This window comes from Callionymus lyra, chromosome 7, assembly GCF_982586985.1.
Source record: "Callionymus lyra chromosome 7, fCalLyr1.hap1.1, whole genome shotgun sequence".
Classification (NCBI taxonomy): Eukaryota; Metazoa; Chordata; class Actinopteri; order Syngnathiformes; family Callionymidae; genus Callionymus; species Callionymus lyra.
In genome coordinates, this window is record NC_141824.1 from 281,830 (window position 1) to 298,795 (window position 16,966).

The following is a 16,966-nucleotide window of genomic DNA, read 5'->3' on the forward strand; positions in this document are numbered from 1 at the left end:
TTATGTGTGTTTATGTTGACACGTATTTATGTGTGTTTTTGTCGACATATATTTATGTGTGTTTATGTTGACACGTATTTATGTGTTTATGTCGAAAAGTATTTATGTGTGTTTATGTCTACACTTATTTATGTGTGTTTATGTCGACACGTATTTATGTGTGTTTATGTCTACACATATTTATGTGTGTTTATGTCGACACGTATTTATGTGTGTTCATGTCGACACGTATTTATGTGTGTTTATGTCAACACATATTTATGTGTGTTTATGTCGACACGTATTTATGTGTGTTCATGTGGACACGTATTTATGTGTGTTTATGTCTACACATATTTATGTGTGTTTATGTCGACACGTATTTATGTGTGTTTATGTCGACAAGTATTTATGTGTGTTTATGTCGACAAGTATTTATGTGTGTTTATGTCGACACGTATTTATGTGTGTTTATGTCGACACGTATTTATGTGTGTTTATGTCGACAAGTATTTATGTGTGTTTATGTCGACAAGTATTTATGTGTGTTTATGTCGACACGTATTTATGTGTGTTTATGTCGACACGTATTTATGTGTGTTTATGTCGACACGTATTTATGTGTGTTTATGTCGACACATATTTATGTGTGTTTATGTCGACAAGTATTTATGTGTGTTTATGTCGACAAGTATTTATGTGTGTTTATGTCGACACGTATTTATGTGTGTTTATGTCGACACGTATTTATGTGTGTTTATGTCGACATTTATTTATGTGTGTTTATGTCGACACGTATTTATATGTGTTTATGTCGACACGTATTTATGTGTGTTTATGTCGACATTTATTTATGTGTGTTTATGTCGACATATATTTATGTGTGTTTATGTTGACATGTATTTATGTGTGTTTTTGTCGACATATATTTATGTGTGTTTATGTTGACACGTATTTATGTGTTTATGTCGAAAAGTATTTATGTGTGTTTATGTCGACACGTATTTATGTGTGTTTATGTCTACACATATTTATGTGTGTTTATGTCGACACGTATTTATGTGTGTTTATGTCGACACTTATTTATGTGTGTTCATGTCGACACGTATTTATGTGTGTTTATGTCTACACATATTTATGTGTGTTTATGTCGACACGTATTTATGTGTGTTTATGTCGACACGTATTTATGTGTGTTTATGTCTACACATATTTATGTGTGTTTATGTCGACACGTATTTATGTGTGTTTATGTCGACACGTATTTATGTGTGTTTATGTCTACACATATTTATGTGTGTTTATGTCGAAAAGTATTTATGTGTGTTCATGTCGACACGTATTTATGTGTGTTTATGTCTACACATATTTATGTGTGTTTATGTCGACACGTATTTATGTGTGTTTATGTCGACACTTATTTATGTGTGTTCATGTCGACACGTATTTATGTGTGTTTATGTCTACACATATTTATGTGTGTTTATGTCGACACGTATTTATGTGTGTTCATGTCGACACGTATTTATGTGTGTTCATGTCGACACGTATTTATGTGTGTTTATGTCTACACATATTTATGTGTGTTTATGTCGACACGTATTTATGTGTGTTTATGTCGACACTTATTTATGTGTGTTTATGTCGACATATATTTATGTGTGTTTATGTTGACACGTATTTATGTGTGTTTTTGTCGACATATATTTATGTGTGTTTATGTTGACACGTATTTATGTGTTTATGTCGAAAAGTATTTATGTGTGTTTATGTCTACACTTATTTATGTGTGTTTATGTCGACACGTATTTATGTGTGTTTATGTCTACACATATTTATGTGTGTTTATGTCGACACGTATTTATGTGTGTTCATGTCGACACGTATTTATGTGTGTTTATGTCAACACATATTTATGTGTGTTTATGTCGACACGTATTTATGTGTGTTCATGTGGACACGTATTTATGTGTGTTTATGTCTACACATATTTATGTGTGTTTATGTCGACACGTATTTATGTGTGTTTATGTCGACACTTATTAATGTGTGTTTATGTCTACACATATTTATGTGTGTTTATGTTGACATATATTTATGTGTGTTTATGTCGACACGTATTTATGTGTGTTCATGTTGACACGTATTTATGTGTGTTTATGTCAACACATATTTATGTGTGTTTATGTCGACACGTATTTATGTGTGTTCATGTGGACACGTATTTATGTGTGTTTATGTCTACACATATTTATGTGTGTTTATGTCGACACGTATTTATGTGTGTTTATGTCGACACTTATTTATGTGTGTTTATGTCTACACATATTTATGTGTGTTTATGTTGACATATATTTATGTGTGTTTATGTCGACACGTATTTATGTGTGTTTTTGTCTGGTCACTGGTAGAAAGGAGTCAAAGTATGTATCAGTCATAGTGTCTGTGTCCGGTGAGGCTGCACTGGTTGTATTAGAAGAATCTAGGAGGTCTTGAATCTTTCCTCTAATAGTTACAATTTTTTCATTAAAAAAGTTCATAAAGTCACTGCTACTGAGATGAGGAGGGATGGACTGATGGACTGATGGACTGATGGACTGATGGACTGATGGAATGATGGACTGATGGACTGATGGACTGATGGACTGATGGACTGATGGACTGATGGACTGATGGACTGATGGACTGATGGACTGATGGTCTGATGGACTGATGGACTGATGGACTGATGGACTGATGGACTGATGGACTGATGGACTGATGGACTGATGGACTGATGGTCTGATGGACTGATGGACTGATGGACTGATGGTCTGATGGACTGATGGTCTGATGGACTGATGGACTGATGGTCTGATGGACTGATGGTCTGATGGCTCCGTGTCAGCCTGGCTTCAGTACTGAATAAGAACTTGGGGTTATTCTTATTTGCTTCTATAAGTGATGAGTAATATGAGGCTCTGGCTGAAGAGATGTCTTGTATATTTTTAACTTCTCCTGCCAGTCCTGGTAGAATTCATTATGTTTTGATGAACCATTTCTTCTCTAGTCGTCTAGAAACCTGTTTTAATTGACGTGTTACTGAGTAAACCAGGGAGCAAGACTACTTCTGTTAACAGTCTTTTGAGTTAGTGGTGCGATGAAGTCAAGCGTATTGTGCAACGAGTCTGTAAAACTGCCCACAAAGTTATCAATGTCGGGGTGACTATGGTAGAGTTTCTTGACTCACTGAGGCGTTTTACTGACACTGAGGGAATTATTTCATAAACTTGGTAACGACACTTTCAGACAGACATCTTTTGAGATCCTGCTCTGTAGACTCGGCTCATTTAAAATGAAGTCAAAGGTTATTAATTGATGGTCAGAAAGAAGTGAATTCTGAGGAGAGACAATAACATTTTTAATTTCTATTTTTAAAGTCCATATGTTAGGACAAGATCTAATGTGAGCTTAAAGCAGTGAGTCGTTCATGAACATACTGAGAGAAACCAAATGACTCCAGGATAGAGTTAAACCTGATAGCTGCTATCATGGACCATATTATTATTATTATTATTATTATTATTATTATTATTATTATATCAACATGGATGTTAAAGTCACCAACAATAATCACTTTATCTGATTTAAGCACCAGGCTGGTCAAGAACTCAGGGAACTCAGACAAGAATTCAGAATAAGGTCCAGGAGGACGATAGACTCCAACAAAGAGAAGTGACCTGATCTCAAGGTAGTATTAGATACGCTAAGTATAATACTTTCAAAAGAGTTGAAATCACATTGTGGTCTAGTAAAGGTTGAAGACATGAGTTGATGCTGCGACTCCACCTCCTCGACCAGAGCGTCGAGGGGCGTTAAAGTTAGTGTGGCTGGTGTTGATTCATTTAAAGATAATCATCTATAGACAGCCAAGTTTCAGTTAAGAATAATAAGTCAATGGTTTTATCTGATATAAGTTCATTAATTAGTGCAGCTTTTGAGGACAGGGATGGATATTCAACAATCCACACTTAATTCTCCTCTACAATGGTAGTATTTATTTGATTTAGATTTATTTGAATTAGATTTTCTTTAATAGCTCTTCTACTGACATTTTTACTTGGTTTTATTAAGCGGGTCAGATTGACCCTCTATGTGGTTAGAGGCGGGTGGCTGTTGTGGGAGAAGAAGAGTGTGAAGATGCAGTTCTTCTGATCTGTGCTCTGAGTCACGTTACACTAAAACTCTCAACACTGCTAGACAAGAGAGATGATCATTATGGGATGGATCAGTCTCTCCTAAGCAGACCAGGTTTTCCCCAGAAGGTTTTCCAGTTGTTAAGCCAACCCCGTTTGCGGGGCACCACTCCGACAACCAGCGATGAAATGATGAATAGCGAGTAAACATATCATCATTGGCCATATTGGGAAGGGGTCCAGATAAGACTATAATAAGACTGTAATGATGCTTTAATGGTGCTGTAATAAGACTGTATTGATGCTGTAATAAGGCTGTAATAAGACTGTAATGATGCTTTAATGATGCTGTAATAAGGCTGTATTGATGCTGTAATAAGGCTGTAATAAGACTGTAATGATGCTGTAATGATTCTGTAATAAGTAAGTAAGTAAGTAAGTAAGTAATATTTATTTATATAGCGCTTTTCCAGACCAGGGTCACAAAGCGCTTAAACAATCAAAACAATACTCAAAAAAGTAATAAGGCTGTATTGATGCTGTAATAAGACTGTAATAAGACTATAATAATTAACTAAGTAAGTAATATTCGTAGAGCGCTTTTCCCGACCAGTAATGATGCTCTAATGAGGCTTTAATACAGCTGTAATGATTCCTCAAATGTCTCCCTGTTGTCTGTGCAATGATCTAAGAAAACCGCAGCACTGAGCAGCCTCTTCAAAAAAAATCCGGGAAAAACCGACCAATGGCAACAACAATTATTCTGATGATGGTTGTGATTGTTGTGCACATTGAACATTGAGTTTTTCTCCCAGACATAAACACAGCCTGCTGAGATGTTATTTTCCATCCATTGATGTGGCTCAGGAACCATATTGTCCAGAATTGCAACAGTCGACACTTTACTCAAAAAGAGTCATTTTGGGTTTAAACAGAAATTTAAAAAAGGATGTTTTTAGGCCACAACGCGCACATTTCAGCAGGACTTGAGTTTTCTTCAGCCTCACTGCACAATGATAACGTTTTCACAACATCAGTGCCATTGTAGTCGATCCTGGTGCAGTTGGAAAGTCTTTCTTTATGCTCAGTTATCACAGACCTGCAGTTGTGTTGAAGCTAAAGAACAGTGATCATCACCTTGTTGTTGAGATGCTGAGCTTCACTCATCATCTCATCAGTTAAGGTATTATTTTGTTCACAGGTGATGGAATCAGATCATTTTAAGTGCTTTTAACATTATTGTTAGAAATGTCTTTAATCTGCGACACCAGCCAACACTCGTAGTCTGAGAACGTTTGATCGTCCGCACATGAAACTAACGTCACACAGAAGAAAACAATCGTCTGATGAAGGTCATCAAAGCTCATGGCCTCAGGGATGAGTTCACTGAGAGGGAGGAAGAAGGGTTGAGTTAGAAAGTGAACATTAAAATATGTCAAGTTGGATTATTTCACGTATCTTATTTTATAAAGTACATTTTCCTTGGTGAAAACTCTTCAGAGAACATTCTTCGCACCTTGATTGAGAACTTGTCCATCAGTAAGACTGTGTGTGTGAATGGTTGTTTGTCTTTGTGTGTCTCTGTGTGTCCAGATTGGCATCGTGTCCAGGGTGTCCCCTGCCTCTCGTCCGAAGAAACTGGGATAGACTCTATAATCTTGTGTAGGTTTGACTATTTCTCATTAAAATCACTCTTTGTTCCACAAGTTTATCTTGAAGGAATCAGGAGTTGGTGGCAATTAAAAGATTCTTCTCTGGTGTGAATTGTCTTGACAGCAATTAAGTTTCCAAAAACAGGCGCGAGGTTATCTGAGCAGATCGATAAAACGTACCATGAGTTTCAACTGGATCTGCTCTGTTGCACTTTACAGGCTCGGTTTTGTCCTATTCTTAGTTGAGCCATTAATCCAGCTGCTATTTGTTATTATGTTGATAAGATATTCATAGTCCATTCAAATCATATCAAGTGTTGTTGGTGCAAAAACAACAATTAAAGCTTAGATTTTGATGTGGAAATACAAAAATGTTTTTGAGATAAAGCTTGTAACTATAATGTTTCCTTGAATAACTAAGAACCTTCGAAGAAATACTTGGGAATAATTCAGTAATTCTAATGAGAAAACCATTGTTTATTTCTCTATTCATTCTGAATGTTTTTAATCTTAAATAGGGATAACTATATTTTTCTGAAATTGTTAATAACATGAATACAACTCTAATTAATCTAATTCATATTTATAGGAATAAAATGTCAAAAACAAAATGAGGTGCTTGTCTGTAAAATCCATGGGAGAAAGAAAGTAAAAAGAAAAAAAAGAGTGACATTCAAAAATGCACAGAGAATGAAACTTGATTTCACTCCAGTTTGACCTTTTCTTCTGCAGAAAGTCCACGTTTAAAGGCATAAATGAGACAAAGAAATGTTTGAATGATTCATTTGTTTCCTTCTGTATAATCTGAATAGTTTCTTGTGCGACACAAAACCGGTTCAATCAGATAAGGAGGAAAAATACTAACCTTTCTTTCATTTAACACCATCTGCGTGTTTGTCCTGAGCTTCAACTGTCTCTGGTGATAAATATGAAGCTGCGACTGAAACATTTCTCACTTCAGAGTGAAAATGGGAGAAAATCATCGATTTACAGCCTTGACTCAGATTCCTAACCTGACAGAGAACCTTGAAAAAACATCTAAAATCAACGAGTCCAGTGGCTTCGCTGATGAGAACCGCTGTCAATGGACCGTTCTGAATGAGAAAGGCGTTCGGTTTTTGGACCTAATCCTTCAAACACCAAGTCTGAGTCTCATCCGGACGACACATGGCATCCAAGATTCCAATCGCTTGTGGAACTTCGTGATACACCAGATTTATCCACCAGCTCTAAATAGCAGAAATCATCAGTTATCATAAATCCAAACATGTCTCCCCGTCCTCCACAGAAATAACTGTTCCATCAGGACACGAAGGCTTCCCTTCACCAGCTCCTCTGGTTGAAAAATTAAATATGTTGCATTGAGACCAGCTGACCAGATCCATAGTGGATTTGAGATTTAGGAAGAAATGAGTGAATCTCTTACAGAAAAGACAAAGAGCAGTAGGAGAGTGTAGGACGAATCATTAAAAACTTGAATCTGTATTATAAAGTGTTTTTAAGGCATTATATGAATTATTATTATTATGTTATATTAAGTTTGACAAATTTAAAAATATAAAATTATAACAATCCCACAATCCTTTGCAAATTTAAAGTATTTCCTGAATCTCAGACAATCGTCAACTACTGATCTATTTCCCAGACGTGACTCCTGCTGCTGGACCACTGTAAAGATTCAGGGTCTGCTTTGACGAGGATTATCATTGAAGTCACACATAACACAAATCTCACGGACCGACTACTTCCACCTTCGTAACATCTGAGAAATCACTTCCTTCCTTTCGATGCTGCTGAGAAACTCTTTTGTTACCTTCAGACTATTGTAAGTCTCTTCTGTCAGGATGTTCAAGTCTCTCAGAATCTTCAGCTCATTCACCTGCAGCTTGTAACTAAGACTTAGAGGCACACCTGTGCTGTCTTCACATTGACTTCAGTAGAATTTAAAATCCTTCTCCTCACTTCACATGTTCTAGCACCAACATACATCAAAGATCTAAACTTATAAACATTCTAGGAGCTTAAACTCACATCTATTAGTTAAACAACAAATCTCTAAATGTAGATTAGGAGCCAAGGCCTTTAGTTTTCAAGCCCCTCTGCTGTGGAACCAACTTGCGGCTTCAGTCCAGAGTGCAGACACCCTCTCTATGTTTAAAAACAATCTTCAAACCTTACTTTACAGTAAAGCCTATAACTAGGACTGAATCGGGCTCCGTCTGAATCTTTCTGTTTATCTTAAGCTGCTATAGTTAGAATGATGGAGGAGTTTTAGACTCTGAGCTCTGAATATCCTTCTTTTCTCCATTACATTCATCACCTATGCAGTTTAAACACCTTTTTATTTCTCATCGGATCCAGAGTTCTATCCAGCACCACCATGGACTCTCCTATACTCTCCTCTTTTCTAGCACTTACCCCTCCTTCACACTTCTCTCCATCCATCTGTCTTACCCCCATCCTTCACAGGAGAAGGCAGTCAACAATGAGTCTGGTTGTGCTCGAGGTTTCTGCCTTCTAAAACAGCACTCCACGGAAAAGGCCTTAATTAAAGTGTCCAGTGACATCATGATGTTCTGGTTCTGTTGGATCTGTCCTCAGCCTTTGACACAGTTGAACCAGATCCTGAAGACTGAGGGATGAAGACGGTCTGGGTCTGTGTTCCAGTGGTTCTCCTCCTACCTTTCTGTTTCATCTGTCAATCAAATGAGGTCTGAATCATATGTTGTGTGGAGTCCCTCAAGGTTCTGTTCTGGGTCCTTTATTGTTTGTACATGATTCCTCTGGTCAAATCCTGATGTTTCTTATCACATTTTTGCTGATGACATCCAGCTCTACTGCTCTTTTGATCCAACTGAGCCCCAGAGGCTGAACTTAGTCAATTGTTGCTAGAAATCAAACAATGAGTGAAAACACTTTGAAGCTAAATGTGGACAAAAGTCAAAGTCTGGTGATTGTTGATGATACAGTTCAGGGTTGAGTTCATACAAAACTCTGCAGCCAGAATTCTGAGCCGCTCTAGTAGAAGAACTCACATTTCGCCATCAAACTCTTCACTAGTTTCTTTCAGGATCATTTTAAAATTCTGGTTCTTACTTTCAGATCTATTCATGGTCAGACCTTCATGATCTGTGTTGTTCTGAGTGTTATCTTGATCTTTAAAGTATATATTTTATTGAGTATTGTTTTGATTGTTTAAGTTCTTTGTGACCCTGGTCTGGAAAAGCAATATATAAATACAAATTACTTGCTTAATTACGTACTTACTTAAAAGGAAAACGCCACATTGTAATTGACTCATTTTTGAGTTGATGTTCTTTTCTCCACTATAGTTTTACTTCAACTGTAAAGTGTCTTGAGAACTTTGTTATAAGACACTTGAAATAACATTGAATTGAATAGAATCACCACATCATTTAATCTAATTAACAAAATACCAAGATTACACATTTGTTCTCAAAAATACTATGTGGTGAGATGTAGAGATGGTAGAAGAAGAGTTACAAAGTTTAGAGTTTAGTTTTTGAGAAATGTGAAATTCTTACTGCATAAGAAAAGGTCAGAAAGATTGTTCTTGCAAGTACTTTACGAAAGACAAAAAAAAATGTGACATGAAAATAAAATGAATTAAATACAAAATGCAAGAACTTCCATAAAGTCCATCAGCGACGTGTTGGAAAAAAACCTACCCTAAGTACCATGTAAATTATTATATAAAAGCTATATTTATTTCACTTCCTGATCTTGGTTGGGATGTTAACTCATTTTCTCTCCAGCATCTCCACTATTTCCCATCTCTGGCTCCTCTGCGCCACATTCAGAGCTGAAGCTCCACAGGAGTCCGTCAGGCTTCTGTCAGCTCCGTTCTGCAGCAGAACCTCCACGATGGATGAGCTGCCACACTGAGCTGCCATATGCAGAGGTGTTACCCTCTCTTTGTTCACCACATTCACAGCTGCATTGTGGGATATCAAGTGAAGGACAGCGGACAGACTGACGCTCGTGCACGCCACATGCAGCGGCGTCCATCCTTCATCCTCCTCCGTCACATCTGGATCGGCTTTGGCGTCCAGAAGTTTGTCCACCACCTCAGAGTGACCGTGATGACAGGCCAGGTGAAGTGGCGTCCATCCGTTATCTCCTCCAGCGTTCAGGCAGGACCCCTGCTCCACCAGCTGAGCCACTGTTGCCTCGTGGCCCTTCAGAGCAGCGAGATGCAGGGGGGTCCAGCCTTGGTGGGTTCTGGATTCTGAGCTGGCCTGGTTGGACAGCAGCTGTCTGCAGATGCCTGTGTGGCCGCTCAAGGCCCCCAGATGAAGGGCAGTGTAACCTCTACTGTTCACGCTGTTCACACTTGTTCCCGTCTTTATCAAGTGCCGGACGACCCTGTTGTGACCTTCCTCTGCTGCGAGGTGCAGAGCCGTGGAGAGGGTTTGGTCCACAGTGTTGGGATCTGCTCCCTGAGAGAGAAGCAGCTTCACGATGTGAACATGTCCAAAGGCTGCAGCGAGGTGCAGAGGAGTCCGGAGCTGCCCTCGTTCCTTCGCCTCCACAGCGTCGTTGGTCATCCGGGATAGAAGCAGACGCACCACGGTCTCGTGTCCGTTCTGACAGGCCAGGTGTAGCGGCGTCCAGCCTCCCTTTTCACACGAGTCCGCTGACGCTCCCTTGTCCAGGAGCAGACGGACTGTTCTGTCGTCGCCGTTCTGGACTGCAAAATGAAGCGGCGTCCACTGATCCTCGTCTGCTCTGGAAACATCTGCTCCATAGTCCAGCAACAAGCTGATGTTTTCATGAGACCTGAGCAGGGTGTGGAAAACATTCATTGTTAAATGAATAGCGAATTAAAGTAAGAGCATTTAACTCTAAACCACGTAAAGAAAGACACATGGAATCATTTACCCAAACATCTCTTCAAAACCACCTTATTTCTCTCTTTTCTTGTGATTCATGCTCTTTCTTCATGGTTAAACTGTGACTGTGAAGAGTGTCAGGAAGTGTCAGTGTTCTCTTTCTATTTCTGTTGTTTTTAATTGTTTGAATGTGTTTTGCTGTCTTTGAATTGACTTTGCACGTTGACTTTGAGTGTCCAGAAATGAAGAAAAGGTGTTATTATTATTAAACTAACAGCATTTTTTCCGTCTCATTCTACTTTACCCTCGATAAATTGATTTTTTTCTTACAGGCAGGTTTTTCTTGGCCATGTTTCCAAGATCCCACTGATTGTGAAGTACTTGAGCTGTGCGAGGACGAGAGGGCGTTTCATTTATCCAAGAGTCACTTGGAAAACGTTGTAAAAAAGGACCAGACTGCTGTGAAAAACCTCAACGTTCTTGCATCAAGTTCTCTTAAAACCTAGGAAAAGATGAGCACAACTCTGGTGCAGATGATTTTGAATGTATATCATGTCTGCAGTTTCTGATCAGAATGAATCTCCTTGTTCTTGTCCTTGTTCACTTGCTCAGAACATGGATGCAGTTCTCATGGTTTTGATGCCAATTTGATGTGACTCACACTTTAAGAATGTGTTTCATATTCTATATTTAACGTTCAAGTTTGAGGTCCTGAACTCTTTACAAAGAAGACGCTGCAGGACCAACCTCTTGAGGACAGCGATGATCAGTGCAGTGTAACCTCGAGCTGTGGCGCTGTTCACGTCTGCTCCCAGACTCAAGACGTGTCTGACGCTCAGTTCATCACCGCTCGCGATCGCGAAGTGCAGAAGACTTCGTTCACCAGGAAACTTTGTGAAAACGTCTTCTTTCTTCACCGTTTGTCTGAATGAACCGAAGTCCTTCCTGGAGAGGAAAGAAATGACGACATTCTGGCCATAGAGCTGATCTGCAAACCAACAAAAATAAAGTCGTATCAAAGCGTAGACTTTCTCAAAATAAGTGAAGAACAGATTAACAACAACATTTTGTTTTTGAGATGTTCATAATCAGATAAGGAACATATGTTTTTTTTCAAGTTGACTGTTTCTGTAGAATTCAAGCCCAATTTTTCAAAGTCACATTTACTTGGCTATGATTGTAAATTCAGGAAAAGCAGCTCATCTAGATCTTTAGATTTGACCAAAAAAGGAGAACCAAAGGTATTTTAAATGCTACTAAGGTTAACTAGGTAAAGTACAGGTTTATGTTCACATAATGGATGGTAGCAATTAAGATCATTGAAACATGTCGTACTCATCCACTGATATGGTTCTAAATATTTCAGTAAAAGTCTGCCTCGTATTTTCATCTCAGCTGATTGTTGGCTTGACTCTCGTGCACTGAAGATACTTGTACATTGTATCAGATCAGGATTTCATCATCGGTGTTGAGCCGTTCTCTTAGAAAAATTAATGATAGTCACCTGAAGCAAGGTCAGGGGATACGGACGAAGGAATCTGAAATGAAAAGCAAAGACCTGAAACATTCATCACAGTAAGAGGTCAGAACATTGTCAGATCGTAGATCCACAACTCAACATGTTTTTCTACTTGTCATTGATGCTGAAGTTCACTCCTGCCTGAACATTTGAATCCCATCACTTCAAGTGTAGAGTAAACAATGAAAGGCCAAAGTAACAACAAGATGATTCTCAGGATAAAAGAATACTTTGATGCATCTTAAGCAAAGATAAGTCAGTGATCCTGCTCAGCTTGAGTCCGCAGCACGATTCATGGCAAGAAGGATGTTTAACCAGGATGTATGTAATAACTTAATGTTATGAGTTAGCGAAGGTTTGTCAGTTTGATCCATGATCAGAGTTTGATGAGTGACAGCATAGAGTTACGACAGTTTCTTTCATTGATCCATTTTGTTGCTGCTTATTCACTAAAGAGGGTCTCGGGGCTGAAGTATATCCCAGTTTCTCCACGAGAGGCGGGGGACACCCTGGACAGGATGCCAGTCCGTCTCCGGACACACAAAGACACAACATTCACACACACTCATACAGACAATTTTTCAATCAACCTCTGTATGTTTTTGGACAGTGGGAGGAAACTGGAGTACCCAGAGTAAACCCACGCAACAGGGAGAGAACATACAAACTACACACAAAAAGGTCACAAGTCGACGCCCTCTGGACCTGGAAGTGAACCAGCAACCTTCTTGCTGTGAGGCGATCGAACCACTTTGAACCCGAGAGTCTTTTATTAATGCTTTGTATTGCTGTTATTATTCACTTTCTCAGTATGAGTTAACTAAAGTTAATCAACCGTCACTAATAGAAGGACGAGAAAACAGCTCATGACAAGAGTCTCAGATTTAAACAGTCAGTGATGATTGGTCGACGGATGAGCTGTGATCATGTGATTGGCCTTCATAATGTTGTCTCTGAAATGACTTGATGATGTCGTGGTGTCGATGAAACCTTCAGTGTCTGTTATCGAGATCAAAAAACATTTGACATGAAACTTGTTTAACAAAGTGACGAACCTCAGGGTCGATGGTCTCCAGTGTGTCGTCGGTCATACGTGTGCTGAAGATCATAGTTCCATCACACAAAGCATCCAAGTCCTTCACGATATCTGAGGAACCAAGGGGTCGTCAGCAGAGGCACAAGATGGGATCACTTGTAGAACATGAACGTTCATGTCTTTGGAAATAGTGAAAAAGTGGAGCAAGATGTGAAACTCAAGTTTAGAGCAGAGGAAGAATAGAAAAGAAGTGACAATGTTTTAGCAGATCTGGACAGAAAATCAACATATTTTCACTGAAGTAACTCGTAATACTTTCTGTCATCTTGAACATCGTGGAAACTCATCTAACTGGTCGACAGTCTGTAGGTTTATCAACATGGTCTGTTTTTTTCTTCCTGATCCATGATCAAATAGTTGGATTGTCTTTCATGTCAACCATCAACAGTTCATGTTTTCTACAGAACCGGGCCTGAAGTATGAACTACACGGTCCTTCTCTTTCACAGATGCTGAATTTACATCCGAGGGATTTCCAGGCCAAGTTGAACTTGTTATTTTGTCTCAAACTGTCCCTGAAGCATTTCTGATGTATGTTCGTCCTGCAGGGAATATTGTTTCCATGAGTCGTGACCATTCGCATCACAACAACTTTCTTTCCACTCACTACACAACGTGTTTACCAGGTAAGCACAGCAGGTGAGTCATCAAACCAGACAATGGTTCTGGTACTGACGGGCCACTGATGACACTGGAGAAAGTCTCAGTTTCACTGCATATAATATGTTATAAAGTAAATGTTATTTGTTATTTTCTAGACCCGGTCATGTCACAGTTGTTGGTCTTTTACCAAAGTTCTTGCTTATCTTCAAGCAATTTTGTAGAGCAGTTTGTAAAAACACACACATCTACACACACACACCAAGAGGGACAAGAGGAACGCCTCGATCAATCTATCAATCTCAAGTCCCTAAAACCTCCTTCTTCTGCCTGTTCTCCACACTTGTAGCTTGTGTTTCTGACACATGATGAGAGAATGAACCACTAACAGCCATCAAGTGTGTGTATGTGTGTGTGTGTGTGTGTGTGTGTGTGTGTGTGTGTGTGTGTGTGTGTGGGTGTGTGTGTGTGTGTGTGGGTGTGTGTGTGTGTCTTCACAGATCCATTGAAACGTGGCTGAAACATGTTAAAAGCGAGAATAATCTAAGATGGAAAAGCAAGAAAGTAACTCAGCCAGTCTTTGAACAAACACGTGTGATGTTGACACATGAACGTGTCAATAGTTAGTTCTCACCTGTGAACTCAGGTCTGCTTCTGGGCTCCTGGTCCCAACAGTGCGTCATGACTCTGATCATGTGATCACACCACGATGGTCTCGGTTCAGGAACAATCTCCACACGTGGTCGTTTACCTTGTGAGACACTCAAGATCACGTAGGTCACGCTGCAGCCTGAAGGTCAAGGTGACAGTTAGGAGACACAATGAGTTGAATTGAGAAGTTTTCTCTCACCAGCGTGAGGTTTCTGTTGAGCCAGAATCTCCCACATTACGATCGCAAAGCTGCAGATCAAAGCAGATGATAACACTGACTTTGATTCAACTAGTTCTTCATTTCCAAACGTGTGAAGACATGATCCCGAAAGATCAATGTACGTATGAAAGATCAACACATAAAATACTACTTTTTAAAAAGCAAAACACTAAGAGTGCATTTTCAGAGTCACTTGAATGACCTGTAAACGTCAAAGGCAGTTCCTGGAGCTTCACTTCTTGGACTGAACGTTTCTGGCGGGATGTAGCTCATGTTCCCTCGAGTCGACAGACGCTCCATGAGCTCTCTGTTGCTCATCCCTTCTTCCCATCGCACGGTGGCCACATCTGAAATCTTTAGAAGATGAATTGATTTACTTTAATATGGTCATTAAACATTACTAGTCACAGAATTACACCTTTTACAAATGACTTAACTTAATTCGAACAAACCTCAAACATTCACGATGTATAGATATATTTAAACATTGAGTGAGAAAATAACCACCGTGATGGATGCTGCCTTAAACAATCCAGGACAGCATTCAATCGTGTGAATGAAGCTTTTCTAAAGTGCTTGAAATAATAATAGTTTTCAGACGATGTCATTCACAGACTGAGACAGAAGTTCTTCATGCACAAGAAAATGTGTGAAGCATCGTGAAGTCACAATCAGAGACAAGAACTGTTGGTGTTCAAGAAAGTCAGTGTTTGTTACAGATGAAGAAGATTGTCATTTTCCAACATAGAACATATACGTCTGTTGTGGAAAGAAAACATGGTGGATCTGGTCAACCTTGGCTGGAGAACATTGATCTCTTTTCTCTTTTACATTTTCTAGGTCTGGCAAAGTCACATACAGGGAGGCGTGAAGGGCCAAAAGAAGCGAGAATGAAAAGAAGAACATTATGAAAAACACAAGCCAGCAGGTAAAATGGATACAAAATGACTTGATAATAGTTTCTCTACATGTGCAGACAAAGTGTCTCATAAATGTTTGAAGATCGAAGAAGAATCTAAATGTTTTAAACATCAACAACAGACCAGGATCTGTAATCACTGCTGTGATGTTTGTCGCTACTTTAATTCAAACGGTGAAGATACAAGTGACAGTTGGTTCATCCCTGACCTTCAGGTGAAGATGGTCGTCCACCAGGATGTTGGACGTCTTCAGGTTGAGATGCAGGAGGGGGGGTTGCAGGCCGTGGAGGAAACTCATCCCCATGGAAACCTCGTGAATCATCTGGAACTTCTTTGGCCACATCAGGGTGTGACTGGTCAGGAGGTTGTTCAGCGAACCGTTGCTCATGAACTCCATCACCAGCGCACTCGCTTCACTGCAGCGTCCGTAGAGAGACACGACAAACTTCAACCTGACTCTGGATACGACGAGCGCCTCGTCCATGAGTCTCCTGTGACGAGGAACAATGCTTTCGTCTCACAGCGAAAAGATTCGAGGACATTTAAAAAACAGAAGCCGGACTTACACACCTGTAAAAGTCGTCACCACACAATGTTGCGTCCAACACCTTGAGCGCACACTTCTGCTGCCCCTTCTTGAGCCTGACCTGGAACACCTGAGCAAACCTGCTCTCTCCAACCTTCCTCCAGTCAGTGTCAAAGTCGTCCTTCGTGAACGTCCCACAGAGCTGAGAGGAGCTGCCAGGGATGTCCATGATGAAGGATCAAATAGCTTCTTATCTGCCTCGTGGGACCGAGGACGCACAGGTGTCGTCCAGCACTCGTTCCAACAGCAGTGGATCAGACGAGTGTCACCCACTGACTCAGGCTGTGGGAGGAGACATAACTTCTGCACTGCAATGTTGACGAGCCGGTTTTGGCAAATAACTTCCATATCTTCGTTCCCTCTGACACTCATCTGCTAAACGTGTGCTGACAAAAGACATTTGTGGAATCTACATGAACTCCAAGTTAGCTTTTGTTCACTTTTTCCTCATAAAAAGACAATCACAGGCTCATTGAAACGACTCTTTCACGGGTTTTCTTCCAGGAGCTAAAACTGAAACAAGTTATTTGTTGAAACATCTTGACTGAGTTGACAGTTTCTACAGTGAAAAAGTTCCCCACGAGCAGAAGAAACGTTGTTTGTGTTTCTCCAGTCATGAGCCATGAACTTTCATTTTGGGTTTGTTGTTAAACGTTAAGATAAATTATCTAAACGTCATCAGGAAAAGGAAATACAATTCCGGCTTTCAATCCGAG

General features: G+C 39.7%; 1 protein-coding gene across 1 annotated transcript; it reads right to left on the bottom strand.

Annotated features, from left to right (window-relative positions):
• Window positions 1–7,295: 7,295 nt before the first annotated feature.
• On the bottom strand, window positions 7,296–16,488 carry ankk1 (ankyrin repeat and kinase domain containing 1). The gene is made up of 9 exons (XM_087796203.1): window positions 16,235–16,488; window positions 15,873–16,155; window positions 14,947–15,098; window positions 14,724–14,773; window positions 14,508–14,663; window positions 13,234–13,325; window positions 12,164–12,197; window positions 11,407–11,647; window positions 7,296–10,606 (listed from the first exon to the last, which is right to left on the bottom strand). The coding sequence occupies exons 1-9, from the start codon at window positions 16,417–16,419 to the stop codon at window positions 9,568–9,570; spliced, it is 2,232 nt and encodes a 743-aa protein (XP_087652329.1). The 5' UTR covers window positions 16,420–16,488; the 3' UTR covers window positions 7,296–9,567.
• Window positions 16,489–16,966: the final 478 nt, after the last annotated feature.

What these genes read in the sequence shown, in the direction of transcription:
- ankk1 (XM_087796203.1), bottom strand. Translation starts at nt 16,419, where the DNA reads ATGGACATCCCTGGCAGCTCCTCTCAGCTCTGTGGGACGTTCACGAAG. An exon ending in TGTGGTGACGACTTTTACAG is followed by an intron (nt 16,156 to 16,234) that starts GTGTGTAAGTCC and finishes TCCTCGTCACAG; the next exon opens with GAGACTCATGGACGAGGCGC. An exon ending in ACTGCCTTTGACGTTTACAG is followed by an intron (nt 14,774 to 14,946) that starts GTCATTCAAGTG and finishes TTTGATCTGCAG; the next exon opens with CTTTGCGATCGTAATGTGGG.